The sequence below is a fragment of the Podarcis melisellensis genome, assembly GCF_964234715.1.
Source record: "Podarcis melisellensis genome assembly, chromosome: 5".
Lineage (NCBI taxonomy): Eukaryota > Metazoa > Chordata > Lepidosauria > Squamata > Lacertidae > Podarcis > Podarcis melisellensis.
The window spans coordinates 14,973,534-15,001,220 of NC_138537.1; the positions used below are offsets into that span (position 1 = coordinate 14,973,534).

The 27,687-nt window shown below is 45.1% G+C and overlaps 1 protein-coding gene across 2 annotated transcripts in view; it reads left to right on the top strand.

The window, feature by feature from the left end:
* Positions 1 to 27,687, top strand: part of PLD1 (phospholipase D1) — a 130,814-nt gene that overhangs the window by 87,464 nt on the left and 15,663 nt on the right. For both annotated transcript variants that reach the window (XM_081910830.1, XM_081910829.1), the window contains exons 11-20: positions 897 to 980; positions 3,960 to 4,041; positions 7,887 to 7,997; positions 8,856 to 9,062; positions 10,156 to 10,375; positions 11,414 to 11,542; positions 13,866 to 13,984; positions 14,834 to 14,947; positions 18,630 to 18,740; positions 21,359 to 21,447. In XM_081910830.1, the coding sequence (XP_081766956.1) occupies positions 897 to 980; positions 3,960 to 4,041; positions 7,887 to 7,997; positions 8,856 to 9,062; positions 10,156 to 10,375; positions 11,414 to 11,542; positions 13,866 to 13,984; positions 14,834 to 14,947; positions 18,630 to 18,740; positions 21,359 to 21,447 (1,266 nt within the window). The remainder of the gene's footprint in view (positions 1 to 896; positions 981 to 3,959; positions 4,042 to 7,886; positions 7,998 to 8,855; positions 9,063 to 10,155; positions 10,376 to 11,413; positions 11,543 to 13,865; positions 13,985 to 14,833; positions 14,948 to 18,629; positions 18,741 to 21,358; positions 21,448 to 27,687) is intronic.

Consider the following 27,687-nt stretch of genomic DNA (forward strand, 5'->3'; position numbering starts at 1 on the left):
TTTCAACTGGGGAAATGGAACTGCAGGGAAAGGTTTCTTTTTTTAAAAAACAACAACAACACTCTGGTCCTAATCTATTGTGGCTGTTTTATTTTATTTTAATACATTACATTAAGTAATTTTGTTGTCCCCGAGAGGGGGCAATGACAATAAAGATATTATTATTATTATTAAGTGGGTGGTTATATGTGTATGCATGTCCCACATTCAGGACTTTTCTTTATGACAGTCCTCACCACTACAGAACACAAGTATTTCTTCTTTCTTTTTCTGTTTTTTTTGCTGTCCATTGTACCATTTTGTGTTAGCACTTTTATCAATGCATGGGAAACCCAGCCAGATGGGCGGGGTATAAATAAATCATCATCCTCATCTTTTTTTCCTTTTCTTTTCCAAAAAAAGGAGCACTCCTACATCACATCTACTTTGGCCTCTAGTGACCCAAAATATTATTTTGAGGCACACAAGGGCAATTTTCTTGGTTTCTGGATAGACTTTTTGTTTGTTGTCAAAACTCATTTGTTTTGTAACACATTCATTAAAATCACAATCAGTTCATTCTTTTTTATGTTGGGTTCATACTGTAGATTTGAAAAAAAATTAATTACTTAACCTTCAGCCTGTGTGTGTGGCAGACAACAGACACCGCACACAGTGTCCGGGTGCAATTTTAGGGTGGGGGTGGCAACTGCCAGGAGCAGCGAATGAAGTCGCTTCTCTTCCCACCCCCAGCGAATGACTCTTTTTTTCATATCTGTTTGTGTCCCTCTGTCTTTGTCCCAAACTACATGAAAGGTTAACCGTATGAGGCCTGCTGGGCATACCTTTGCTATTCCCCTTCCTCCTCTCTTTCCCTCTCAGTTGGACAGAAATCAAACTACTGCCGTTGCTTTTAGGTACGTGAATGCAAAGGGGTACTTTGAAGACGTCGCCAATGCCATGGAAGCTGCCAAGGAAGAGATCTTCATCACAGATTGGTGGTTAGTATTTAATTTGCATGGTTTGATTCTCTATCTCCATCTGTCTTGCGTGAACACACACATTTGCTTCCTAAAGCTTTCCCTTTGCCAAAACCAGAGGTTTTGGATTGGAACTCCCATCCACCCCCAGTCAGCAGGTCCCCAGGCCAAAGTGTTCAATGCCCACACAGCCCTCACGCCACCAGTGACGTAACCAGGTTTGTGGGGTTCAGAAAAACCCAGCTAGATTCCATGTTACATCACAAACCATGCTGACTAAGGGCTGATGGGAGTTGTAGTTCAAAAAACATCTGGAGGGCACCGGGTTGACTGCCTTCCATTAAAATCTTCTAAGGCTGCTCTGTTAAGGGCCCTTTCAGCATGGAGGCTGAACAGCAGGACCAGATGGTTTGGAAACAGAAACAACAGTCGCAGAGACAGGGTGTTTTATGTTGCTTTGCTGTAAAGGTCTTTTCAGGACACTTGGCCAGGAAACCAAAGTGGAACCAGCCAAAAATGAAAATGAGAGAAAGAGAGAAGTAACTTTTCAACCAGTGCTTAGTTTTCCATGTTTGCGTTTTCACCTTCTTGTGAAGAATCGAGGTTTGTAAGCTGCCTTCTCTTAACACTTAGCAGCCCAATTGAAAGATGTGAGGCACAAAGACTGGTGCTGAAATTACAGGGGAGGGGATACTTGCCCGTTTATCTTTTCTACCAGTTCTCTAAGCTACTGTTTCCAGAATCCTCCAGCTCCCCACTTTCCCCTTATCATTCAAGCACTGGTGCAGACTGGATTTTCCATTTGGCAGGAATGGAAATGTCATTATGCACCCAGAGTAAGGACTAAGATAGACATGACAGTGGCAGCCATTATTATTATTATTATTCACACACATTTGTTCCGTTCCCATATAAAGGGCAATATTTACATCTAAATATGCAACATAGAAGTGAGGCAAGCGGAACTAGGACTGAGTGAAAATGTCACCCACCCACACCCCCAAAAAATTGATGGCTCATTTACAGTTGGCAAAATTGGAGAGGGAGGGAGGGTGTTTCTGTAGTGCTTGCCTGGTAACATTTGTGGCAGAAGGTAAGGAGACCTAACAGTAGGTTGACCGGCAGAATCACCCCTTGACTGGTCATTAGTAAGGCCACATTTGCACCATACATTTAAGGCACTCTGATGTCACGGCTTCCCCTCAAGAATTCTGGGAGCTGTAGTTTGTTGAAGGTGATGAGAGTTGTTAGAAGAGACCACTTTCCTTTGCAGATCTCCAGTTCCCATAGTTCCCTGAGAAGAGAAGTGGATTGATAAACCACTCTGTGAGGGAAATAGGTAGGGTTGCCATATTTCAAAAAGTAAAAACCAGGACACACCAAAAGTTGTTGAGCTTTTATTATTGCCTAAGATCCAGGACAAAGCACCACCTTTTGGAAATTTTGAGGTTGGTGGGGCAAGAGGGCACTGATTTCCATTCTCATCCATGTTTCCCATATTTAGCTCTGTTTCCATTCTTCATTCATTTGACTTCTGACCAAAAAACTGTTATTCCTCTTGCTGTCAGCTGTTTGGCAGAACTTTACATAGTTAATTATGTAATTAATTACACAGTTAATTATGTAATTATTCTGTTACTCCATACCATTCATTTCGATGGGAAGGAAACATCATCAGTTATGTATTGTTCGGAGACTGAAAATTGTAACAGCAAACGGCGATCATATCTATCGAAGTGATTTGCATTCCGGATGTGGGATGGAAAAGTGAACATTGGCAATTTAAGCTTCTGTTTCCATCGGAATTCTCCAATGCTGCATTCAGCCTAATGAACCAGCCTCTAGTGATTTTCAGTTGGGCACTTTTCCATTTTGAACATGTATTTAAAAAAAAACAAAAACCACCAATACCATCAATTTAGCCCCCGCTGCAAACCACCACCACCACCCTTGCATAATATAGCCTTGATATGAGAGGCAATTTTGTGTGTGGAAAATGCTAGGACCTAAAAAATGGCTACCTAAAATCTACCCCCAAATCTGCTTTCATCATCTGAAACCACCCCATTTCGTCCCGACCCCTGATTTCATGCCCCAAATTTGTGACCGAAAAGCTCCAACACTTCAGGAACTTATCTCATCTTTATGGCTCACTTTCAGCAATGGATTCAGGCTGGAAAAAAAAAAACATTGGAAAGGTGGAGCATGGGGCAGTAGATTCAATTCACCTAGCACCATCTGTGTGTACCTTTTGATTTTGGAGGGGGAAAAGCACACCTCCCATTCCTTTACAAATGATAAATATGGCAGCCCTCAACATATTGGATTTGCCCTAAGTGCTGCCGCCCTAAGCTCACGTACAGGGGAGTACGTCTTGCGGCACCCACTGGAAAGTAAACACCATTACGTTTTGCACTGCATGAATAGATTTGGGTCTAATTTACATAACAGCTGCAGTAATTTCAGAATAATTCATGTTGGCTAAGATAGCATGGTGTCCTGCATGTGCTCTGGATTTAACAGGAGCTTCTGCTGCTGCTGCTCCTCAGAACTTGAGTGACAAATTCCCCCGTGAGCTCACTCCACAAACAATAGATTTGTTGACTCAAATCACAGATGTCGGCCGTCACATATACTGCAGCATTGTTGAAAACAATGGATAAAAAGAACATTCAGAAAATAAATCATTCCAAGGGGCTTTTTATTTATTAATGCATCAGGGCGGATACGCTGTTTTTACAGATGTAGGTAGGGGTGGCCTTCGATGCTTGCGATTGTGTTTTCAGAACTTACCCCATTCTTCTGGAGGTAACATGCTGAACTGTTTTTAATTCTGAGTTTTTACTTGTTATAACCTCCCCTGGGACCTGCTTTTGAAGGGCAGGTAATAGATCTACTACTAGTAGTACTACTGCTAATAAAAACAATTTCCAATAGATATGCTTATATTTGAAAATATAGTTGAAGTTGGTGCAACCAACTTTTCTTTCTTTCTTTCAGGCTGAGCCCAGAGATATTCATGAAACGGCCAGTGGTGGAAGGCAACCGTTGGAGATTAGACTGCATTTTGAGGCGGAAAGCTGTAAGTTTGCTGTGCTCTCCAAGTCGTTCCACAGCTCTGAAAGCTAAGCCCAGAGGCACTGAGTTCCGCCTGACTTGGGGTGGGGGCTCATCGTGTGTGCGTGATATGACACGTGTGACACACCCTTGTGACATCATGTGTGTCTGGAGGAGATCGCTAGGCCTGACAAGGCCGAACACCACTATTAGGCCTCCCCCACACACACACTTTAGGGGGCTGAAGTGTCCTCATCCCCATAGAGTTAGCGCCTATGGCTAGGCCAGTATTATCCCCATATTGCAGACAGGAAACTGAGGCTGAAAGAGAGTGGTTCACTTGTAAACACTTGGTGAAATTGAAGTGTCATAGTAATTCTAAGGTCTCAAATACAGAATGAATATTGACAATTGCACAACACAAACATACATACATAAGTATGTAAGCCATAAAATAGTAGAGGAGAGCAATACAAAAGCCATCTTGGCTCTCCTAAAGGCTCTAAATATTCCCTCTACTTCCTTAATCCCCCTTGGCTGAGAACGTGTAGGCAGAAAGCTATCAGGGGAAGTTCCTGAAGGGATTCCTCTCTTATATCTATGAACTTCCTGTGCGTTAATTGTCATTGTTTGCCCAGATGCTCTGCATTGAGGGATGTCTGACCGCCATCCTGATGGTCTTACCAAACCCTGTTCCCCCTCTGAAACACGCATAGCTTGAGGACGGGGGAAGGGGTAACAAGGGGTAGAGATTAGGAGCCTTCCTTGGAAGCAAACAAAGGGGGCACGGGTGGCGCTGTGGGTAAAACCTCAGCACCTAGGACTTGCCGATCGCATGGTTGGCGGTTCGAATCCCTGCGGCGGGGTGAGCTCCCGTCGTTCGGTCCCAGCTCCTGCCCACCTAGCAGTTCGAAAGCACCCTTAAGTGCAAGTAGATAAATAGGTACCACTTTACAGCGGGAAGATAAACGGCGTTTCCGTGTGATGCTCTGGTGCCGGTTTGCCAGAGCAGCTTCGTCACGCTGGCCACGTGACCCAGAAGTGTCTGCGGACAGTGCTGGCTCCCGGCCTCTAGAGTGAGATGAGCGCACAACTCTAGAGTCTGTCAAGACTGGCCCATACGGGCAGGGGTACCTTTACCTTTACCTTGGAAGCAAACCAGGGTTCCAGAGCCTTTGTAGAGTTTATAGGTGTTCAATCTGAACTCTTAGGAAGCACAGCTGATTTTTGTTGTAAGCTGAAGCAGACTTGCCCGTCATTAATCCTGTGTTCCTGCCTGGTCTTGGCTGTACTCTTCTCTGCGTACTCACTTTGGCCAACTGCGAATGATATAAACGTTGATAACGGTAGATAGCATAAATTGGCTTTTCGAGAAGTTGCCATCGCAATGCAGCCTGATTTATAATACGTGCCTGCTTTCAGAATGGATTCTCATTACACGGATAATGGTTGGCATCAATCTCCTCCAAGGGAGATAGAGATCTAATTAGGAGAGAATTTCGCTTGGCTGTCTCCATACTCCATACTCTATTCTTATGTGGGCCGGAGCGTGATATTGAGCTTGAGGTGAAAGATTATTTTAATGGGATCTTTCTGTCATCATCATAAAAGGCCCCGGTCAGGAGAACCTTAAGTGCCTTCTCAAGCTTTTACGGGTCAGAAAGGATTACTCCCTTCGTGGCAAATGGGCTCCTTCCCTGAATATTGCCTTGCACTCTGGGACTGAGATAGAAATCAAACAATCCATAACATTCAGACTCACGAAAGTGTAGCGAGTAGATGCAGAAAGAACACAAAATTCTTTATCACACTAGAGGGGAGAAGAGTTTTCTTGGACACGGCAGGCGGGGGCGAGTTTGTTCTGATTTCAGAACTTGGGATTTCTAGGCCAGTCCTATGATTAGTATTTTTAATTGAGGAACCGTTGAGGAACCTTTGACTCTCCAGATGTTGTTAAACCTCAATTCCCATCACCTATGATCATTAGCCATGCTTTTTGGGAGTTGTAGTTTATCAACACCTAGAGAACCAAAGGTTCCTTGCTCTTGCTTTGGGGACTAATGAGATTTTAAACACTGAGCAGTATTGTTAGAGTGAGTTTTTGGTTATTAAAGTATTCTTTATTTAGCTATATAATTATTTATAGCCAGTCTAAATTGGATATAAAACACAATGCAAGAAAAACTTACAATAGCAGCACCGTTAACAAACATTTAAAAGCATAGACCAGCTAAAATAAATGTCCTTTGCAATATAGAACCGCAGTATAGACTGTCTTGCCAGAGTGGTGCATGCTCTAGTTATCTCCCGCTTGGACTACTGCAATGCACTCTATGTGGGGCTACCTTTGAAGGTGACTCGGAAACTGCAATTAATCCAGAATGCTAGACTGGTGACAGGGAGTGGCCGCCAAGACCATATAACACCGGTCCTGAAATATCTTCATTGGCTCCCAGTACATTTCCGAGCACAATTCAAAGTGTTGGTGCTGACCTTTAAAGCCCTAAACAGCCTTGGTCCTGTATACCTGAAGGAGTATGTTCACCTCCATCATCCAGCCCGGACACTGGGGTCCAGCGCCGAGGGCCTTCTGGTGGTTCCCTTGCTGTGAGAAGTGAGGTTATAGGGAACCAGGCAGAGGGCCTTCTCGGTAGTGGCGCCTGCCCTGTGGAACACCCACCCAGCAGATGTCAAGGCAATAAACAACTATTTTACTTTTAAAAGACAACTGAAGGTGGCCCTGTTTAGGGAAGATTTTAATGTCTGATGCTGTATTGTTTTTACTATTCAGTTGGAAGCTGCCCAGAGTGGCTGGGGAAACCCAGCCAGATGGGTGGGGTATAAATAAATTAGTAGTAGTAGTAGTAGTAGTAGTAGTAGTAGTATCATCATCATCATCTTGTAGAAAGAGACCCAGTTTGCATGCAGCTCAAGCCCAAACCATGGCTTAGCTCAAACAAGCAAATGTGCAGGTTTCTGGTGCAAAGATTGTGGCCATGGTGTTCCTCCTCCGTTCCTGCTTTCTCTTGGGCTAAGCCATGGTTTGTCTCCCCATTACCTCCAGACCCAGGCCAGTAGTTTGTCTCTCCCAGGAGAACCATGAGCTGCAATCAAGTTTCTTAATTTACTGCTCGTGGTTTCTCTGAAGGTGGCAACGATGTGGCTGCAGTCTTCACTCTGCCAACCTGAATGTTTGCTTATCCATGGTTAAAATCAGGAGGAAGGATCAAGAAGCAACCCGTAAGTCAATATCAGGAGACAGGACCAAGGGACAAGCCAAAAGTCAGGACCAAAGAACAACTAAGGATATAGGAACATCCCAGAGCTCAGGAAGACCTTGTTGTTCAACCGGAACAGAAAGTTCTTTTATACTCCTGCCAGTCCTGCAAGATCCAATGGCTAGTCTGGATGGGCAGAGTTAGTCCAGGGCTTCAGAACAGTTCACTGAGAAGCTGCTAGATACAGCTCAGCAGCTTGCCACAGCAGCTCATGAGAGAAGAGTCCACATAAACTTCCCTGGGAAGCAAATTCCACAGCAGCATGCCACTACCAAAAAGACCCTGCTCCTAGTTAATCACCGTAAGGTAGGTCTGGAGAATGATGGCTTAAGTATATGGGCAGATTTATCTAGGGAAATGCCGTTCATGACTAGCAGAAGCAAAATAAGGAAAAGATATACAATTATATATATATTTTTTGTACCTTGTTTGCTGTACACAGGCAACAGACTTCCGTTTTCCTCCACAGTGGGAGACCTGGAATTTGGTCTTGCAAACGAAAGAGAGTGTGTTATAAAATGACCATGAACCATCTTGTTTCTGACTGGTCAGATCTGCATAGAGTCGTAACTCCTGTTTTGTTTTTTGATAGCAACAAGGAGTGAAAATCTTTGTGATGCTCTATAAAGAGGTGGAGCTTGCTCTTGGCATCAACAGTGAGTACAGCAAGCGTACCTTGATGCACCTGCACTCCAACATCAAGGTATTCATGCCCTTTATGATGTGCATGCTTATTCATTCCTTTTATAAAATTCATATTAAAAAAAAGAAATACCGTATTTTTCCGTGTATAAGACGATATTTTTTTCCTTAGAAATAATAGGCAAAATTATTTCAGGTCGTCTTATACACGGATAGCAGAGGGGGAATGGGCGATTAATGGCAGGAGCCAGCAGGAGATTGGCAGCAGCGATTGGACATGTGATTGGTTGCTGTGGCAAGGCCTGCTGACGATTGGCTGTGGCAATTGGGCCGTCTATTTACGGTAGCGGCGAGGCATGCATGCAATTGGCTGTGGTTGTGTTGAGGTGGCAAGGGGGCTTTTGGCAGCGAGCATGCAGCTGGTTAGTGGCCAGGTGTTGCATGCAATTTGCAGTGGTGGGCAGGCTGTAGAGTGATTAACAGCTATTTGGACTATTTTGTTGCGGTCCAAAAAAGGGGGGGTTGCCTTATACATGGGGGCGTGTTATGCACAGAAAAATACAGTACTATACCATCCTGAGCTTGTAACTTCAGGATCAATTTAGGAAGAAACAGCCCTTTTGGAGAGGATGCCATGGTGTTTTTTAATATATATAATAGGTGTGACATTTTCAAAGCAGTTACCTCTCAATTAGGGAATGGAATATGCTGGAGACGACAGAGGTGACTGTCTGGTACACCAAACAGAACCTCTCACACTGTAACATTATGCTGCTGTTCCCACTTGTAAATTGTGACCGTGAAATGTAAAGTCTTCTCAGGGATTTAGAAATTGTCTTTGAAAACCATTGGCAGCTTTCCTTGCAACATAACTTGAGCTTAAAGTTGGGTATTTTATCTCTCTCCCTTTTCCATGCAGGTAATGAGGCACCCAGATCATGTGTCTTCAACTGTTTATTTGTGGGCTCATCATGAGAAACTGGTGGTCATTGACCAGTCCATAGCCTTTGTTGGAGGCATCGACTTGGCTTATGGCAGGTGGGATGACAATGAGCACCGACTGACCGACGTCGGCAGCGCAAAACGAATGACAGCGACCAAGTCTGCATCTGTGGTCAACCTCTCAGTGAGTCCAGATCCCACAATCATAGCTGTTGGTCTGGGGGATGCATATATCTCCAGAGCTGTATCTGAGATTGTTTCTCTGTTCATAATTGGGGTAATGAATCTGCCGGTTTTGGTTCTCTCCATTTATCATTTTTAAAACCTTAAATTCAGCTCTTCACATTTCTGCAGCAATCTAAAATTTGATTATTATTTTTTAAAATCCTCAGCATTTTAGTGCGAATTTTTCCTAATAAACACATTTTTGTATACAGCTATGAAAAATATACGTGGGTGGCGCTGTGGTCTAAACCACAGAGCCTAGGGCTTGCCGATCAGAAGGACGGTGGTTCAAATCCCCGCAATGGAGTGAGCTCCTGTTGTTCAGTCCCAATTCCTGCCCACCTAGCAGTTTGAAAGCACATCAAAGTGCAAGTAGATAAATAGGTACCACTCTGGCGGGAAGGTAAACAGCATTTCCATGCGCTGCTCTGGTTCGCCAGAAGCAGCTTAGTCATGCTGGCCACATGACCCGGAAGCTGTATGCCGGCTCCCTCGGCCAATAAAGCGAGATGAGCGCCGCAACCCCAGAGTCGGCCACGACTGGACCTAACGGTCAGGGGGTACCTTTACCTTTACCTATGAAAAATATACACATTTTTTGCTGTATGTACATTTGTATCCCTGGTCCCGGCCCCTCATTTAGGCTGACCCACAATTGGGGGAGCCCTAAGAGCCTCTCCTTCTTCCCTTTTCCAGTTGAGATTCCTGCCTTGCAGGGGGTTTGACTAGTAACCTTTGGGGTTCCATCCAACTCTACAATTCTATGGGTCTATGATTGACTTCATGGGAGAGAATTTGGCTTTGCAATTGCTTGGAGAATGTTGTTGATAGAGCCGTCCATGGATACATCCAACCAGCCCATCAACCTTTCCAATAGCCTCTCATGTGCAAGTATATGAACCCTTCTAGCTTTCTGCAGGAGTGAGTGTTCAGTCATTTTATTGGCCCATCTGCCTTCAAAACGGCCTTTGAAGACTGTACCATGTTCTCCCCACCACCACCACCACAACTGTTTAGACGAGCCTTTAACCTGTCTTCTTTCCTGCCTCAAGCCTTCAGCTGAACCCACTGACGAACAGCCAGCCACCGTCCCTGCACCAGAGCCCCCAACGAAGCTGCAGTTGCAGGAGAACAACGACGAATCTCTGGACCCTTTGAGGATGAAAGGAATAGGGAAACCCAAGAGATTTGCCAGGTTCAGCATCTACAAGCAGCTCCACCGGCACGGCCTACACCACGCAGACAGCGTGAGCAGTATAGACAGCGATTCCAGTGAGTAGGTCCTCACTGTTTTGACGGGCAGTGGGTATAAGGCAAGAAGGACTTAAGATTTTGGCGTCACATGAATGTTCAGTCAAGAAGGGCTGTGGTGTTTATCTCCTCCTAGATCTCAAACAGGGACACGGGTGTCGCTGTGCGTTAAACCACAGAGACTAGGGCTTGCCGATCAGAAGGTCGGTGGTTCGAATCCCCGTGATGGGGTGAGCTCCCGTTGCTCGGTCCCTGCTCCTGACAACCTAGCAGTTCGAAAGCACGTCAAAGTGCAAGTAGATAAATAGGTACCGCTCCGGTGGGAAGGTAAACGGCGTTTCCGTGCGCTGCTCTGGTTCGCCAGAAGCGGCCTAGTCATGCTGGCCACATGACCCAGAAGCTATACGCCGGCTCCTTCGGTCCATAAAGTGAGATGAGCGCCACAACCCCAGAGTTGGCCACGACTGGACCTAATGGTCAGGGGTCCCTTTACCTTTACCTAGATCTCAAAGCAGTATACCATCTAGAAAAAAAGTTAGCTGTTCCAGGAACAAAAATGCTATATTACATTTCTGTCTTCTGTCCCTGAAGTAGATTAGGCTGAGAGACAGTGAGCTTTTAGGGGATTAAAACCAGGATCTCCTCACTCCTAACCACTCCCTTGTGCTGGATCTCAAGGGTATGTGAAGTGCCGACATACGTTATATTGGCAAACCTTTCAGCAGTCGTGTGTAAGTGCTATTATAGCCATAACACAGATAGAGCAATTGAGGCTTTGAACCCATTTGCTTGCTTTGGTGCTTGTTTGTTTATACAGTAAAAGGATTGAAATTGCTAGGGACAGTGCCAAAATTAGAAATGGCAAAATACTTTCTAGGTGTAAAAGGAAAGAATTAGAAAAGAAAGCAAAGGAGAATAGAAGGGTGAGTTCCTGGCTGCTGTACAATTTGAACGAGAGACTAGCTTTGGCATCTATGCTGGGTGTTGCCAGTGGGGTAACGTTGATGTGCGGTTTGTTGAGTTCTCCAATAAATCTGTGTGTTTTCCTGTTTGGGGCAGATAAAGGTTCTATCCGGAGCATGAAAACTGGCGTTGGAGAGCTTCTGGGTGAAACCAGGTTCTGGCATGGGAAGGATTATTGCAACTTTGTCTTTAAAGATTGGATTCAGCTTGATAAACCCTTTGCTGGTAAGCACTATTGCAATTGGGAACCAGTATCGTTTTTGCACCCATTTTGTCTTTGGTCAGGGGAAACTGGTGTTCATTGGTGTGTTGGGTTCAGTTCACACAGCACATTGGGACAGCTGCTGCTGCTTCTTTCTTTGGTGATCACTTGTAGCTGAGTAAGGTTGTCTTCCATGAACACGGTCTTCACAGTGAGTCCATAAGTGCCTGTGGAGGCCAGTTCTGGATCCACACGTCCTTCTACTGTGGGGACATAGGTTTCCAAGTGGGAGTTGATCATGGTGAGGGTTTGCCAAGCGTGCCTTCCTCTTAGCACGTTTCTCCCTTTCATCCTGAGTTCTTCAAAGTCCACAACACCTTTGGTAAAGGCTGTTCTCTAACTGGAGCGCTCGCAGGCCAGTGTTTCCCAATTGTTGGTGTTTATACTACATTTTAAAAAAAGATTTGCCTTGAGAGAGTCTTTCAACCTCTTTTGTTGACCACCAGCATTACTCTTTCCATTTTTAAGTTCAGAATAGAGTAGTTATTGGGGCAGCAACTCCCATGCTATTGTGCACAGATCTTTGAAGGTTGTCCACATCGTTTTTAAGAGAGCTGAATGTGGGTTAAGATGCCTTAACCAGTTTTTCCAGGATCCCAGCATTTATCACAACTTTTTCCGGCCTTCCCCCAGCTCCACACAATTGGACATTTGAGATGTAACATGCATCCTTCCTTCCTTGAAGATTTTTAAGCAGAGGTTGCATGGCCATCTGTTATGAAGGATCTAGTTGAGATTGCAGGGGGTTGGACTAGATGGCCCTTGGGGTCCCTTCCATCTCTATAGGCTATGATTCTGTGAGCCGTGATTTCCTGCTACATGAATGTGTCATGACAAGCCTTAGGGTCATGCCCTCCCCCACCTCCTCTTTTGTGCACCAGCGGATATTGCCTGTGATTTTTAAACAAACCACGGTTCCCAATGGCGTTCAAATATACAGAACTGTGGTTTGTTTGAATCAGACCAGGTCATGGTTTTAGTGCTGGCCCCAGACATTTTGATTAAATAGTGTCCCACCCCATTGCTAGGCTCAGCGCTTCAAAAAGTCTTGCTGCATCATTCAGTTCCTGCCTTCTTCTATTCTCCTGCTCATAGCACAACCTGATGTACTTAACCTGCTGCATTGCATTGCAGGGTCAGTCCTACAGGGCTTTAGGTCATCTTTGTTAATCAAGCAGACCATACGCAAACCAGTTTGCCAAGATTGAGCGCCATAGGAAAGTATGGTTAGCTTTAAACTGAAAGTAGAATCTTGCAATCTCTTTAATGGTTTGAAAGAGGAGGGAAGTGCTTTGACTAATTCGTTTCCTGCTGCATCTTAACCAGCACTTGATTTTATGGAACATCTCTATTATGAGCCAGTGAGTCTGTAGTGTAATAATACCTGATGAATCATACCATCACCTTCTTTGCCACATTACCCAAGCAAATACCTATGGGAAGCATATCTAGGGCCCCTCTTAAAGCACTACACATTTAAAGCACAATTATACCACTTAAAGTGGACATGGGTTTCCCCGAAGAATTCTGGGAGCTGTAGTTTGTTAAGGACATTGAGAGTTGTTAGGAGACCCCTATCCTCCTCACAGAGCTACAAGTCTCAGGACTCAGCTGCAAATAAAACATTTAAAGTGTGTTGTAAAGTGCATTATACAAACGTGGCACTAGATGGCGATGGTGAGCTATGGGAAATTCAATATATTTTTCTAAACTTTTTTTTTTATAAAAAAGCATTTTCACACCTTTTTTTTAATACGTGTGTAGATTCTACCTCAGAGTGGTTTAACTATCAGTCCCTGTTCCCAGGAATCTCTGGAGAGGGTATCTTCATGAAGGGAATTGTGGCCTCATTACAACACTCAGTACCCATAGCTCACTACAGTTCCCAGAATTCCTTGGGGTAGGCTATGCCTGTTTAAAGTGGTATGATACAGTGGTACCTCGGGTTACGTATGCTTCAGGTTACATACGCTTCAGGTTACAGACTCCGCTAACCAAGAAATAGTACCTCAGGTTAAGAAATTTGCTTCAGGATGAGAACAGAAATCGTGCTCCGGTGGCGTGGCAGCAGCAGGAGGCCCCATTAGCTAAAGTGGTGCTTCAGGTTAAGAACAGTTTCAGGTTAAGAACGGACCTCCGGAACGAATTAAGCACTTAACCAGAGGCACCACTGTACTGCTTTAAATGCATAGTGCAAATTGGACCAAAATTCCAGGTGATACTTATAATATACACTTCCTTTTCCGCCTACATAGATAATATACACTTCCTTTTCCGCCTACATAGACTTCATTGATCGCTACACCATGCCAAGGATGCCATGGCATGACATTGCCTCGGTGGTGCACGGGAAAGCTGCCCGGGATGTGGCTCGGCATTTCATTCAGCGCTGGAACTTCACAAAGGTGAGTTTGTGTTGATGGAAGACCTGAGCCTGCATAACTATCTCATTGTAGTTTCTTAGTTTATACGCCGAGTTCTATGCAGAGCCGCGTTCTGAGGCTTGACCTACAAAGGCAGCAGAATGAGGAGGGGACGAAACAGGAGAGTTCTAAGGTGTGAGAATGGGACGTGGGTGGTGCTGTGGTGTAAACAACTGAGCCTTGGGCTTGCCGATTGGAAGGTCAGCAGTTCGAATCCCTGCAATGGGGTGAGCTCCCATTGTTTGATCCCAGCTCCTGCCAAGCTAGCAGTTTGAAAGCACGTCAAAGTGCAAGTAGATAAATAGGTACCGCTCCGGCGGGAAAGTAAATGGCGTGTCTGTGCACTGCTCTGGTTTCACCAGAAGTGGCTTAGTCATGCTGGCCACATGACCTGGAAAAACTGTCTGCGGACAATCGGCTGCTCCCTCGGCCGGTAAAGCGAGAGGAGCGCCGCAATCCCAGAGTCATTCGCAACTGGACTTAACTGTCAGGGGTCCTTTACCTTTACGGTCTGAGAATAGACTGCACCATTTCAGTAGACAGGGAAGCTGGGCAAGAAACTTTCTCTCTGATGTTCAGGTGGGTGGAGTTGCTCACAGGGATATGGGCCTGCATAAGGAAGCATTCACAAATTCTACGGAGTTTTTAATGGTTGATGTTTTCTTGTGCTTTTAGTATTTTGTTGGGAGCTGTCCAGAGTGGGCTGGGGCAACCCTGTCAGTTGGGTGGCATGTGGGGGAATATGCATAGGATTGTAACTTGATGTTAAAACTGAACATATGCAAGTCTGACAGTGTATTTTATGCTGCTTTTGTGGTTCTTCCTTCCAAGATCATGAAGCCCAAATACAGATCCCTTTCCTACCCTTTTCTGTTGCCGAAATCTCAGCAAACGGCTGACGAGTTGAAGTACCAGGTCCCCGATGCCGTGTGTGCCAGCGTGCAGGTAAGGCTGCCATTTGTTGTAGGATATTTACAACTCACACACACACAGGCGTAAAACCCAGGCGTAAAACACCCCTTAAATTGAAACTGCCATAAACTACTAGAACAAATGCCATTTCTTTTTAATAGACTGCACTAGATCTTTGACATCTCAGGAGACACTGTAAAAGAGACATTTCCTCTCCACTTCTCCTTTTTAGCACTCACAGTTCTTAATTGAAAGCCTAGCGATAGGTAAAGGTAAAGTGATCCCTAACCATTAGGTCCAGTCATGACCGACTCTGGGGTTGCGGCGCTCATCTCACTTTATTGGCTGAGGGAGCCGGCATACAGCTTCCAGGTCACGTGGCCAGCACGACTAAGCCGCTTCTGGCGAACCAGAGCAGCGCATGGAAACGCTATTTACCTTCCCGCCGGAGCGGTACCTATTTATCTACTTGCACTTTGACGTGCTTTTGAACTGCTAGGTTGGCAGGAGCAGGGACCGAGCGACGGGAGCTCACCCCGCTGCGGGGATTTGAACCGCCGACCTTCTGATTGGCAAGTCCTAGGCTCTGTGGTTTAACCTACAGCGCCACCCGCGTCCCTATAGCCATAGAGAACCTCAACTAATAACAGAGCGATCCTAAGGATGATGACTCAAAAGTGAGTCCCACTCTGTAGTCAACATGTTTAGAACTGCAGCCTAAATTACTAGTCCTTGTGGCAGGACAGAGAGTCTTTGAAAGTATTATTATAGCTGTATTTCGTAACCATAAGGTTCTTTAGTCTCTATTGCGATTTATGGGGTTTAATGGTTGATGTTGGATATTTGGGATAAGCTGTACTCGAGTTCTCTGTTACATCTCTTGAATTTCGTTAATGACACGAGGCACTCCTTGGCCCTGACTGTATAGAATTTAGGCACAAATGATCTTCTGAAGAACTGTGTGGACTCAGTCTGTCATTGAGCTCTCTGCTCAGTATTAGAAGCCAGTGTCGGTTGCTGCAGTGGGGATGAGGTGAACTTGTCAGGTTCTCTTTCCTCAGAATTGTTGGAAAAACACCCCCCGGGAATGGCTGCCAACTTCCCAGGTCTTTGGAGCATCTCTCTGGTGTTCCTCCCTGGCTGTAAATCTCCCTCAGTCCAGAGAGACCGGTGATTGGCGTCCCTTCTCTCATGAAAAGAGCACCCCAGTCTTCTGGCATATCATAGCAGAAGGAAAGACTCCATCGTAGTTCTAAAACTACTTTATTTACAGTCTTATATACAGAGACTCCATCAATACGTCTGTGCTCTCTGAACACCAGTACAGAACTGTGACACATGCAGAGGTGAAACTAACTTCCAATAGTACTTAGCAGGAAGAGATAACACAGACTTCCTTTCTCACGCTCTCTCAGACACTGACATGATGTATACAAACCATAGTACCACTCACTGGTACAGCTGGAGCAGCTCGGATTGATAAAAATCCTAACAGGCACCAGCTGCAGAAATGGTTAGTCATTGGTTGCCAGGGGTCAGGAGACTCTACAGATCATCATCACTCTGCCTCTGACTTCATCTGCAGCTCCTTCTGTTCCATCTCCATCTTGGGGAAAGAGAGCTGGGATCTGTCAGGGGCCAGGACAGACGATCCCCAAATGCACCTGTGTTTAGATCCAAATCGTTGCCTGTTTTGGGAGCCAGTATTGTCTGAATAGCATGGTTTACATATAATCAATTCGTAAACAATAAATAAAATGGCAGCTGCTGAAAGGACCATAGCCCCTGGAGCAGGTAAGCCTCTCCAGGGTGCAAATGAGGAACAAATGAGTTCCCGTTGCTCTGTCCCAGCTCCTGCCAACCTAGCAGTTTGAAAGCACACCAGTCCAAGTAGATAAATAGGTACCACTGTGGTGGGAAGGTAAACTGTCCTGGCTTGATTCTGGTTTGGTTTGCTGCCCTGCCCCAGTTGATTGCCTGATGTTTCAGTCTTAAAGTTTCAATGTTATTAGGGCTTTTAAGATCTTCTGTATACTGTTGATGTTCCCTACAGTTGCCTACAACTAGATTTAAAACTAGCTGCAGGGAACATCAAGAGTATAGAAGATCTTAAAAGCCCCAATAACATTGAAACTTTAAGACTGGAACGCCTGGGGAAAGGGGAAAAAATCTCCACCTGGTGCTGAAAATACCCCCAAATTAGGTGTCAGGCCAGCTTCTCTAGGGAGGATGTTCCACAATCAAGGTGCCAACACAGAAAATACCCTGCCCCACATAGGTACCTCACAAATCTCATTTCGCAGGGGCAGCCAGCAAAGGATTTCATGCAACAGTAAGATGTGGGAAGGTGTATATGTGAGGCACAATCCTTCAAGGAACCTGATCCCTAGCTAGTGTGGGCAATTGTGAGCTATATACGAACCAATAGTCTGACTCAACATTTGGCAGCTTCTTATATGGCTCCCCAAGAGCGCTCCCTCTCAGCTTTCGTTCCCTAATTGTGCAGTGGAAGGAATATTGGCCTACCTAAGAGGACAGAAATGTTAGAGATTCTTTTGTACATTTAAATATATTATTAGTCATATTAATGCCTTTTTCTTTTCTTTTTTTAGAAGCAAGCACACTGTGTGTGTGTGTGTGTGTGTGTGTGTAGCAAATGCTTTTCTTAAGGCACAGGTCTGAATTAGCAAAACAGGACGATTCAATGTTACTTGGTTTTTGCAACGAGGATAGGTGATTGCAATGAGATAAAAACTTGACTCGTACATGGATGATTAAAAAACAAGGAATAGATGGACAGATAGATAGATGATAGACAGATAAATGATAGATAGATAGATAGATAGATAGATAGATAGATAGATAGATAGATAGAGATGATAGATAGATAGATAGATAGATAGATAGATAGATAGATAGATAGATAGATAGATAGATAGATAGATAGATGATTGATAGATAGATAGATAGATGATAGATAGATAGATGATAGATAGATAGATGATAGATAGATAGATGATAGATAGATAGATGATAGATAGATAGAGAGATAGAGAGATAGAGAGATAGAGAGATAGAGAGATAGAGAGATAGAGAGATAGAGGATGATAGATGATGATAGATAGATAGATAGATAGATGATAGATAGATAGATAGATAGATAGATAGATGATAGATAGATAGATTAGATAGATAGATGATAGTTAGATGATGATAGATGATGATAGATGATGATAGATAGATGATAGATAGATAGATAGATAGATGATAGATAGATAGATAGATAGATAGATAGATAGATAGATGATTGATAGATAGAGATAGATAGATAGAGATAGATAGAGATAGATAGATAGATAGATAGATAGATAGATAGATAGATAGATAGATAGATAGATGATAGATAGATAGATAGATAGATAGATAGATGATAGATGATAGATAGATAGATAGATGATAGATAGATAGATGATAGATAGATGATAGATTAGATAGATAGATGATAGATAGATAGATAGATAGATAGATAGATAGATAGATAGATAGATAGATAGATAGATAGATGATAGATGATAGATAAGCAGTTTAGGCCTTGTTTTATTGCTGGTTTTTAATGTTAATGTTATTTTCATTGTGTGAATCGCATCAAGGCACTTCATATAAAAAGCAGCTAATAAATATAATGCTAAAGAACACCTGATCTTTTCCTGTTTAGGTGCTCCGCTCTGCTACGGACTGGTCTGCTGGGATCAAGTACCATGAGGAATCCATTCATTCTGCTTATGTTAACGTGATAGAAAACAGCAAACACTATGTCTATATAGAGGCAAGTGGTCACCATCTGTAGGTATAAAGAACACAGCAGGAAATCAGCACCACATTCTAAAAGTATTATTATTATCCACATTGTTTCTGTTTATCTTTTTGAAGCTGTTGCTGAAAAATCTCCAGTCGTGAACATCTATACCTTTTAGTAAAGTGTCTATTTACATATACACTAGTACCTCAGGATGCGAACGGGATCCATTACGGAGCCCCGTTTGCATCCTGAAGCGAACATAACCAGTGTCCACGCTTCTGCGTTTGCGCAGGTCACGTTTCAGCGCTTCTGCGCATGCGCGTGATGTCATTTTGATGGTCTGCGCATGCGCGTGCGGCGGAACCCAAAAGTAACACACTCTGTTACTTCCGGGTCGCCGCAGAGCGCAACCCAAAAATGCTTAACCCGAAGCGTATTCATCCCGAGGTATGACTGTAGATGTGAAACACCAAACAGATTGGTCGTCTGGGTGAAATCCAGACAAAGTAAAGATATATTAAAGTGTAGCTGGCACCCATTGAAACTGCTGGGGCAGAACAGCAGCAGGTGGATTCATAGAACTGTAGAGTTGGAGGGAACGCAAGGGTCATTTGGCCCAATCCCCTGCAATGTAGGAATCTTTTGCCGAATGTGGGGCTCGAACCAGCGACCTTGAGATTAGGAGTTAGCCCAGAGACAATGAGAGGAAGAGCCAACTGATTCCAGTTTTGTTCCCAACTTTTGCCCCCATTGACCCATACTTCCCATCCCACCCTGTCCCACCCCCCTAGTGGTAACTGGTGGCCACTGGGACTCTTAGGGCAGAAGTTAGGTAGCCCAGCAATAGGTGGCACCAGACCCAAGGGCAGGCAGAGCCAACTAGTTCTCGTTTTGTCCCCATCCTCCTCCCTAGTGAGTTCTACAGAGGCAACATTGAGACTAAGGGGGAGGAGGCAGTCAGCCAGGGCCACCCTTGGACTGGTTGTAAGTGAGAAGGTGGACAATGACCAGGCATACTGAGGTTGGTGGGGCAGCACGCCATTTTGTAGAGTCATAGAATTGTAGGGTTGGGAGGGACCCTGAGGGTCATCTAGTTTAAACCCCTTTAGTGCAGGAATCTCAGCTAAAGCATCCATGCCAGTTGGCCACCCAACCTCTCTGCTTATTTGAAGATGGCTATCGTATCTCCTCCCAGTCTCCATTTTCCCAGGCTAAACATACCCAGTTTGACCCAATGGACCAGCCTCCACCGATTACAATGAATTTGAGTAGAATTTGTATAGGTTTCACCTCTTTTGGGTTGCAGCCTGGCTTAGAAAGCTCCTTCCCCCAGGGAGCCCCTTTTCACTAGCATATAGGTCTTCTGAGAAACCCCCTGTGCGTTGCCAAGGATTGTGGCTGCGTTCTTTGGTTTCACAGTGGGCTGGCTAGACCTGTTAATAATAATAATAATACATTTCATTTATACCCTGCCCTCCCCAGCCAAGACCGGGCTCAGGGCGGCTAACAAGCAATAATAAAAATAAGTTGATTAAAATGCAACTTAAAAAACAAAATTAAAATACAACATTAAAACATTAAGATGCATCCTCTTCACAGGAGGAGAAAGGAAAAAAGAAAGAGGGGGAGGGAATCAAATTGATTCTAAGCCAAAGGCCAGTGGAACAACTCTGTCTTATAGGCCCTGCGGAAAGAAATCAGATCCTGCAGGGCCCTGGTCTCATGAGACAGAGCGTTCCACCAGGCCGGTGCCAGTGTTGAAAAGGCCCTGACTCTTGTTGAGGCTAATCTAACTTCCTTAGGGCCCAGGACCTCTAGGGTGTTGCTATTTATGGACCCTTAAGGTCGCTGTGGGTTAAACCACAAAGCCTAGGACTTGCCGATCAGAAGGTTGGCGGTTCGAATCCCCGCAGCGGAGTGAGCTCCCGTTGTTCGGTCCCTGCTCCTGCCAACCTAGCAGTTTGAAAGCACGTCAAAGTGCAAGTAGATAAATAGGTACCGCTCCGGCGGGAAGGTAAACCAGCTGCTCTGGTTCACCAGAAGTGGCTTAGTCATGCTGGCCACATGACCCGGAAGCTGTCTGCGGACAAACGCCGGCTCCCTCGGCCTATAGAGCGAGATGAGTGCGCAACCCCAGAGTCAGTCACGACTGGACCTAATGGTCAGGGGTCCCTTTACCTTTACCTTAAGGTCCTCCGTGGGGCAAACCAGAAGAGGCAGTCCCGTAGGTACAAGGGTCCTAGGCTTTGCCATTGCCTCACACAAATGGAAGGCACCGATAACAAACCCTTGCTAACTGGTTTATGATGACAGCTTACATCAGCTACCACAGCCATGCTCTCTGAGGCTGATAAGAGTCATAGTCCTTATGACTCTTAGAGGCACCAGTTTGATGGGCCAGAGTGTATCTGGTGCTCTCCTAAGGTTGCACAGGAAGACTGGTAACTGGGCAAGCAATCTTTCAGAAGAGCTTATCTGCTATTACTGAGCTCATCACCAGCGTAGCTATGATAAGTTTCCAAGGAGCCTCAAGGTTCCACGTTTGAAAACTACTGCCTTGGCAGGTACTTCTTACAGCAGCTATCAGATTTATGAACAGCGCAGTCATTCCCCGCTTCTTTCTGTTTTGCTTTCCCACACCATAGAACCAGTTTTTCATTAGCTGTGCAGACGACAAAGTTGTATCGAACCGGATTGGTGATGCCATCGCTCAACGCATCCTCAAGGCGCACAGGTAATCTTGCTGAAAAACACAGTCTGGGTGGGGATGAAGAATGCAGCAGGGGAAATTTTGTTTCTAAGCCAAATACCTTGGCACAGACTTTAAAAAAGCATTTCTAGAGTCATTTTTTCAGGGAAAAGTGGAGAACTCAAAAAACGTTTGCACGGGGTGAACTTATTGTTAAAAGACAAGGTGACTAGGGTGAGATGGGAGCACAAACTGGTTTTCCTCTAGTGATTATAATATATGGAAACTAACATGAAGATAACTAGTTCTTGGACTTGGTGAACCACGAAGACAGTATTTACCAGTTCTTGTAAAATTATTTTATGTAATTAAACTTTTGGACCTGGTGGGACAAATGATCTTGCAAATGATGTCAGGGTTCTGGTAGGCACTACTGTCTACATTGTCTATAATGGCACCATTTTGCTCATCATGTTTTGCTACCACTTCCATCAGTGGTTCTGGCATTCCTTGCAGCTTGGGGCATCTTGGTGTGTATAATGTCTGTCTGAATTTTCAGTGAATGGTTGGAAATATTTGATCCAGCTGCAAATTAACTGAGTTACAAGTGTATATACTACAGTGTGTTTTTCTGAGTAGACCTTTGCGACAAAGAGATTGTGTGTGTTCAGTTCAGGGCCACCTGGGCACTGCAACATCTGGGCCCATTATCCAGTATATATCTCTACTACCTTCTTCTTCTTTGGCAATCACTTGTAGCCGAGTAAGATTGTCTTCCATAAACACGGTTTTAACAATGAGTCCGTAAGTAACTGTGGAGGCCAGTTCTGGATCCACACGTCCTTCCACAGTGGGGACATTGGTTTCCGGGTGGGAGTTGATCGCGGTGTGGATTTGCCAAGCGTGCCTTCCTCTAAGCACGTTTCTCCCTTGTGTCCTGAGTTTGAGTGTCTTCACTTGGTAAAGTCTGTTCTCCAACTGGAGCGCTCACAGGCCAGTGTATGACTGGTGTAACAGTCGAAAGGACCTCTGAAACAAATTCACTCCTAATAGTTATTTGCACCTGCTTACTTTTGGGGGCCCAGGTTGATGCTGACAGCCTGGTTGTCGTTCTTCCTTTCCTGCTCCTAAATGCCTGAGGGGATACCTTTGAATGTTTGCGTTTCTGCTTCTTTAATCATTTAAGCTCAGTGGTGCAGGGCGTGGGTGATTTCTCGACAGAAAGCAACTGGCTTTTAAGCAGGAAGAATAAAGGCTCTCCACCCACTGGGGGATTCTAATATGATTAATCTGTGGATCGTTGCAGTGTTCCTAGGCCTTGTCTCTGGAAAGTGATCGAGGATGTTTACAGTTTGCCCTGCATTTCCAAAAGGCAAGCTAGTATATCAAGGCTTGCAATCACGAAGAGCAGGCTGCATTTATCTAAAGCTGGAGAAGTCAATATAAATAAAGCCGAGGGTTTTCTGCGCATCGACAAGATCGCTGTGAGAGGACGGAATTTAAACAGCGATCTAAAATATAGAGGGTTGAGATGGGAAACAACACCCAGCACAATAAAACTTCATTTAAGAGACATAGACAGAGCCAGGCTGGTCAGAGAAGGAAAAAACGAGTAGGTGTTTTTCTCCCCTGCAGAGAGTAAGGGCGATTTGGATCGGGAGAAGGGAATGAGTGTTTCCTTTTCCAGTTCTGTTGCTTCAGTTGAATGTGGAGCATTCCAGCACATGCATTAAAGTAATTCATAAACAAAAAACAGATCACAGATCTCCTGAGCAATCCATCCATAGACAGGGCCAGGGCCAGACTCGCTAGAGCCGAGTGTGGTCAGGGTTTGAACCTTCAAGCGTTTCTTAGCTCTTTCACCTTCTCGTATGTCTGCTGTTACCTGACTTCCCTTGTTGTAAACTGCCTGTTTCCCATTCCTGCCCTGGCTGAAAGTGTTCCAGACATTTTTACAAAACCTGGGGATCTTGTTAGCAGAACAAATTATGCAAATGCACACACACATTAGCATAATTCTAATTGGAAGCCTTGGGTTTCCATGGTGCAGAAAATAGCACTTTTTCTTTTTAACAGCACAGTATATGCTTGCCTTGGTATAATTGTGATTCAGGTGGTGCAGTCGTCGTAGCAGAATGCCTTCCTGTCAAACCAAACCAGTTCATTCACAGCCTCCAGAGCCGTTTCTTGCAGTTGGCAGGAGCCTGGTCTCTCAGTCCGAGAGACTTGCTTCGCATAACCTGAACCCCACAACCAAGCTCCTCAACTTACAGAGCATAAGCCTCATACAGCTATTTCCCATAACCCATGTTCCTTGCAGATGAACAAAATGTTCATTATCACAGAGTGTGTGAAATGTGGAATAACAAAGATCATGGCCACTGGTCCCATCACCTCCTGGCAAATAGAAGGGGAAGAAATGGAGGCAGTGAGAGATTTTACTTTCTTGGGCTCCATGATCACTGCAGATGGTGACAGCAGCCATGAAATTAAAAGATGCCTGCTTCTTGGGAGAAAAGCAATGACAAACCTAGACAGCATCTTAAAAAGTAGAGACATCACCTTGCCAACAAAGGTCCGTATAGTAAAAGCTATGGTTTTTCCAGTAGTGATGTATGGAAGTGAGAGCTGGACCATAAAGAAGGCTGATCGCCGAAGAATTGATGCTTTTGAATTATGGTGCTGGAGGAGACTCTTGAGAGTCCCATGGACTGCAAGAAGATCAAACCGATCCATTCTAAAGGAAATCAGCCCTGAGTGCTCACTGGAAGGACAGATCGTGAAGCTGAGGCTCCAATACTTTGGCCACCTCATGAGAAGAGAAGACTCCCTGGAAAAGACCCTGACGTTGGGGGAGATGGAGGGCACAAGGAGAAGGGGACGACACAGGACGAGATGGTTGGACACTGTTCTCGAAGCTACCAGCATGAGTTTGACTAAACTGCGGGAGGCAGTGGAAGACAGAAGTGCCTGGCATGCTCTGGTCCATGGGGTCACGAAGAGTCGGACATGACTAAATGACTAAACAACAACAACAACACAAGCTCTGAACAAGGACGCAGGTGGCGCTGTGGTCTAAACCACAGAGCCTAGGGCTTGCCGATCAGAAGTTGGCAATTTGAATCCCCAAGACGGGGTGCGCTCCCGTTGCTTGGTCCCAGTTCCTGCCAACCTAGCAGTTCGAAAGCACGTCAAAGTGCAAGTAGATAAATTGGTACCGCTCCGGCGGGAAGGTGAACGGCGTTTCCGTGCGCTGCTCTGGTTCGCCAGAAGCAGGTTTGTCATGCTGGCCACATGATCCAGGAGCTGTACGCCGGCTCCCTCGGCCAGTAAAGCGAGATGAGCACCGCAACCCCCAAGTCCTCTGTGACTGGACCTAACGGTCAGGGGTCCCTTTACCTTTTACATGCTCTGAACAGCTTTGCACCACCACCTATAAGCATCCACTGATGGTCAAACTATACATGAAGTTCAATAACTTTCCCTTCCATGCAAATTTATAACCATATAAATGATACACTCGTGTTAATGCCGCCCACAACTTCGAACCAAGCAAGGTTGGGTGGCGTTGTGGAACAGATCAGTTCCCTGTCTGATCGCCCAGTGTGCAGTCCGAACAGCCCAGTAGGACTGCCGAGGAAAACCCTTGGACATTACCAGTGGCGCAACCCCATCGTGGCACAGGCCGTGCAACTGGGATCCTGCTGGCAACCATGTTTGAGATCCTGTCCAGTGCCATTTCCAGTCTCCCACCATGTAATGCACTTTGGCCCCAATCCTGATGTTCAAGACTGGGAATGGCCACCAGGACCACATAACATTGGTCCTGTGAGATCTGCATTGGCTCCCAGTACGTTTCCGAGCACAATTCAAAGTGTTGGCACTGACCTTTAAAGCCCTAAATGGCCTCAGTCCTGTATACCTGAAGGAGCGTCTCCACCCCCATCGTTCAGCCCAGACGCTGAGGTCCAGCTCTAAGCGCCTTCTGGCGGTTCCCTCAGTGCGAGAAGTAAGGCTACAGGGAACCAGACAGAGGGCCTTCTCAGTAGTGGCGCCCGTCCTGTGGAACACTCTTCCATCAGATGTCAAGGAAACAAACAGCTATTTAAAGCAGCTATTTAAGCAGCTTAAAAGACATCTGAAGGCAGCCCTGTTTAGGGAAATTTTTAATATTTAATGCTGTGTTGTTTTTAACACTTGATTGGGAGCCGCCCAGAGTGGCTGGGGAAACTCAGCCAGATGAGTGGGGTATAAATAATAATTTGTTGTTGTTGTTGTTGTTGTTCAAGAGACTGAGGCACCCTGGGCAGAGCAGAGAAGTTTCTGCCCACTCTCCTGCCTCTGGCACCTGCCTGCCTGCTTTCCCCCTACTACCCCAGCTCAGATGTGCTTGGAAAGGGCGCCAAACGCCAGGAGGCAAGCTGGGGAAAGAGGGCAGTGCCTGGCTGGGGGAAGGTAGCTGCGCAAGGGAGGAAAGGAAGGAAGAAGGCACCAACATGCAGAAAATATTGGGGGGGCTGGCTCCCCTAAATATTTTTTGGGGAGGTGAAGGGCCCCGGGCCCCATAGAGTTGGCACGTATGGTCCATATGTGTGATCCATATGCAGTGTGCATGCACTTTCTCAGTCTTTTTGTCCAGCATGTAAGAATCAGTGTCTGCATAGAGATCTCCCTTGCTGGATCAAGGTGAATTAATTCTAATGCTATGAAATCTCCATTACAGTATGTTCACTATGAAATTTTTGAGGGTGGCTTGAACGGGGAGTAGGTACTAATATATGAATCTCCTGTGTCTCATGCAAAAGACAAATTAGCTCTTGCATAAATATTTCAACCTTAATGGAGGGACTTGATGGAGTTTTCCACCCGAGTGTAAGGACCTCTTTGTTCTTTAGGCAGTACACAGCATATATAATTAATTAGCTCAATATCGACATTCCTAGATTTTCTGGTTGTGGTTTCCCCTCCCTCTGAGCTGGCCATGCTGCTTTTGAATGATGAAAATGGGAAGCTCATAAGTGATTTATTTTTGTAATTAATTTTGGCAAGTATCAACTAATACTCCTCGCGCCCGAGCTCTTTGCCTTGTCTCATTCAGACACCTTTAATTTAAGGCGAAACCCGTGGGTCTGAATGATAACAATGAGCGAATGTACCTCGATTTTAATTTTTTTTTTACAGAAACAAAAATGCACCACTTCATTATTTTCACGTGCCATTCATTTTAGGAAGCGGTCAGTTAAAAAGACTATATACCATGTTTTCCCATCGGTGCCAATTTCAAACACCTATAGTGGTGTTTGGGAGTGGCACAGTGTAGATTGTTTGAGGATTGCAGTTTTATGACCTGATAGTCAATGTGACTTGGGGTGTGTTGAAAGCACTTAACCACTAGAATACAGGAGCTGCCTTATACCAAGTGAGATGATTGGTCCACTTTGCTCACTCTTGTCTACACTGATTGGCAGCTGCTCTCCAGGGTTTTATGCCTGGTGGCCTTTCCCTGTCAGCATCGCCCTTTGAGCCAGTGCCACCGACTGGACTCATGCACTTCAGCCCCGACTGGGCTAGGTGAGCTGGGTAGCACTTCCAGAGACCACCTTCTACACAGGAACAGGTCAAAGTGCTGTGGACTCACAGCTTAGAGTTGTGAGCACCGGATTCACTCCAACAAGAAGACAGAGTATAGCAGAGCATAAACAACTCAGAGAGCAGCTCTGTAGAATATCTTCTTTATTCTATCTACAACTATAATACACAACTATATAGAGAGCTAAATGAGGTCTAAATGAAAAGTGCTGAACTGCACTGAGTGTCTGCAGCTGCTCTTAGCAGCAACCTTATCTATACACACGATCTCTCTCTAACACTCAGTCTCTCTCCAACACTTTGATGTGAGGCTGGAGCGGAATAAGTAGAGAGCAGAAAACCACCTCTCCTCTCTGGAGAATCAGCAGAGAACATCAGCAGATTCTTGGATATGGGAGGGGTGAAATCTCCTCATCCCCATCCTTACCTGGAGATACCGATAATTTTACCTGAGACCTTCTTCATGCAAAGCAGAATCTCTACTCCTGAGCTATGCCTAAAGGTTCTTCTGTGCTGAACAGATGCTTGTCTGTTGGGATAATTCCTAGTTCTCCTTGCCTGTCCTGCTGATGTCTTTGTGATCCTTGTCGATCACTTTCCTTTGCTTTCTTTGCTGCCGAACTGCAGATTGTAAACTCCCTGGATGCAGGCTGCCTCTCTTTTGCTTGTGTTATTCTGTAACGCTCCATGCATTTC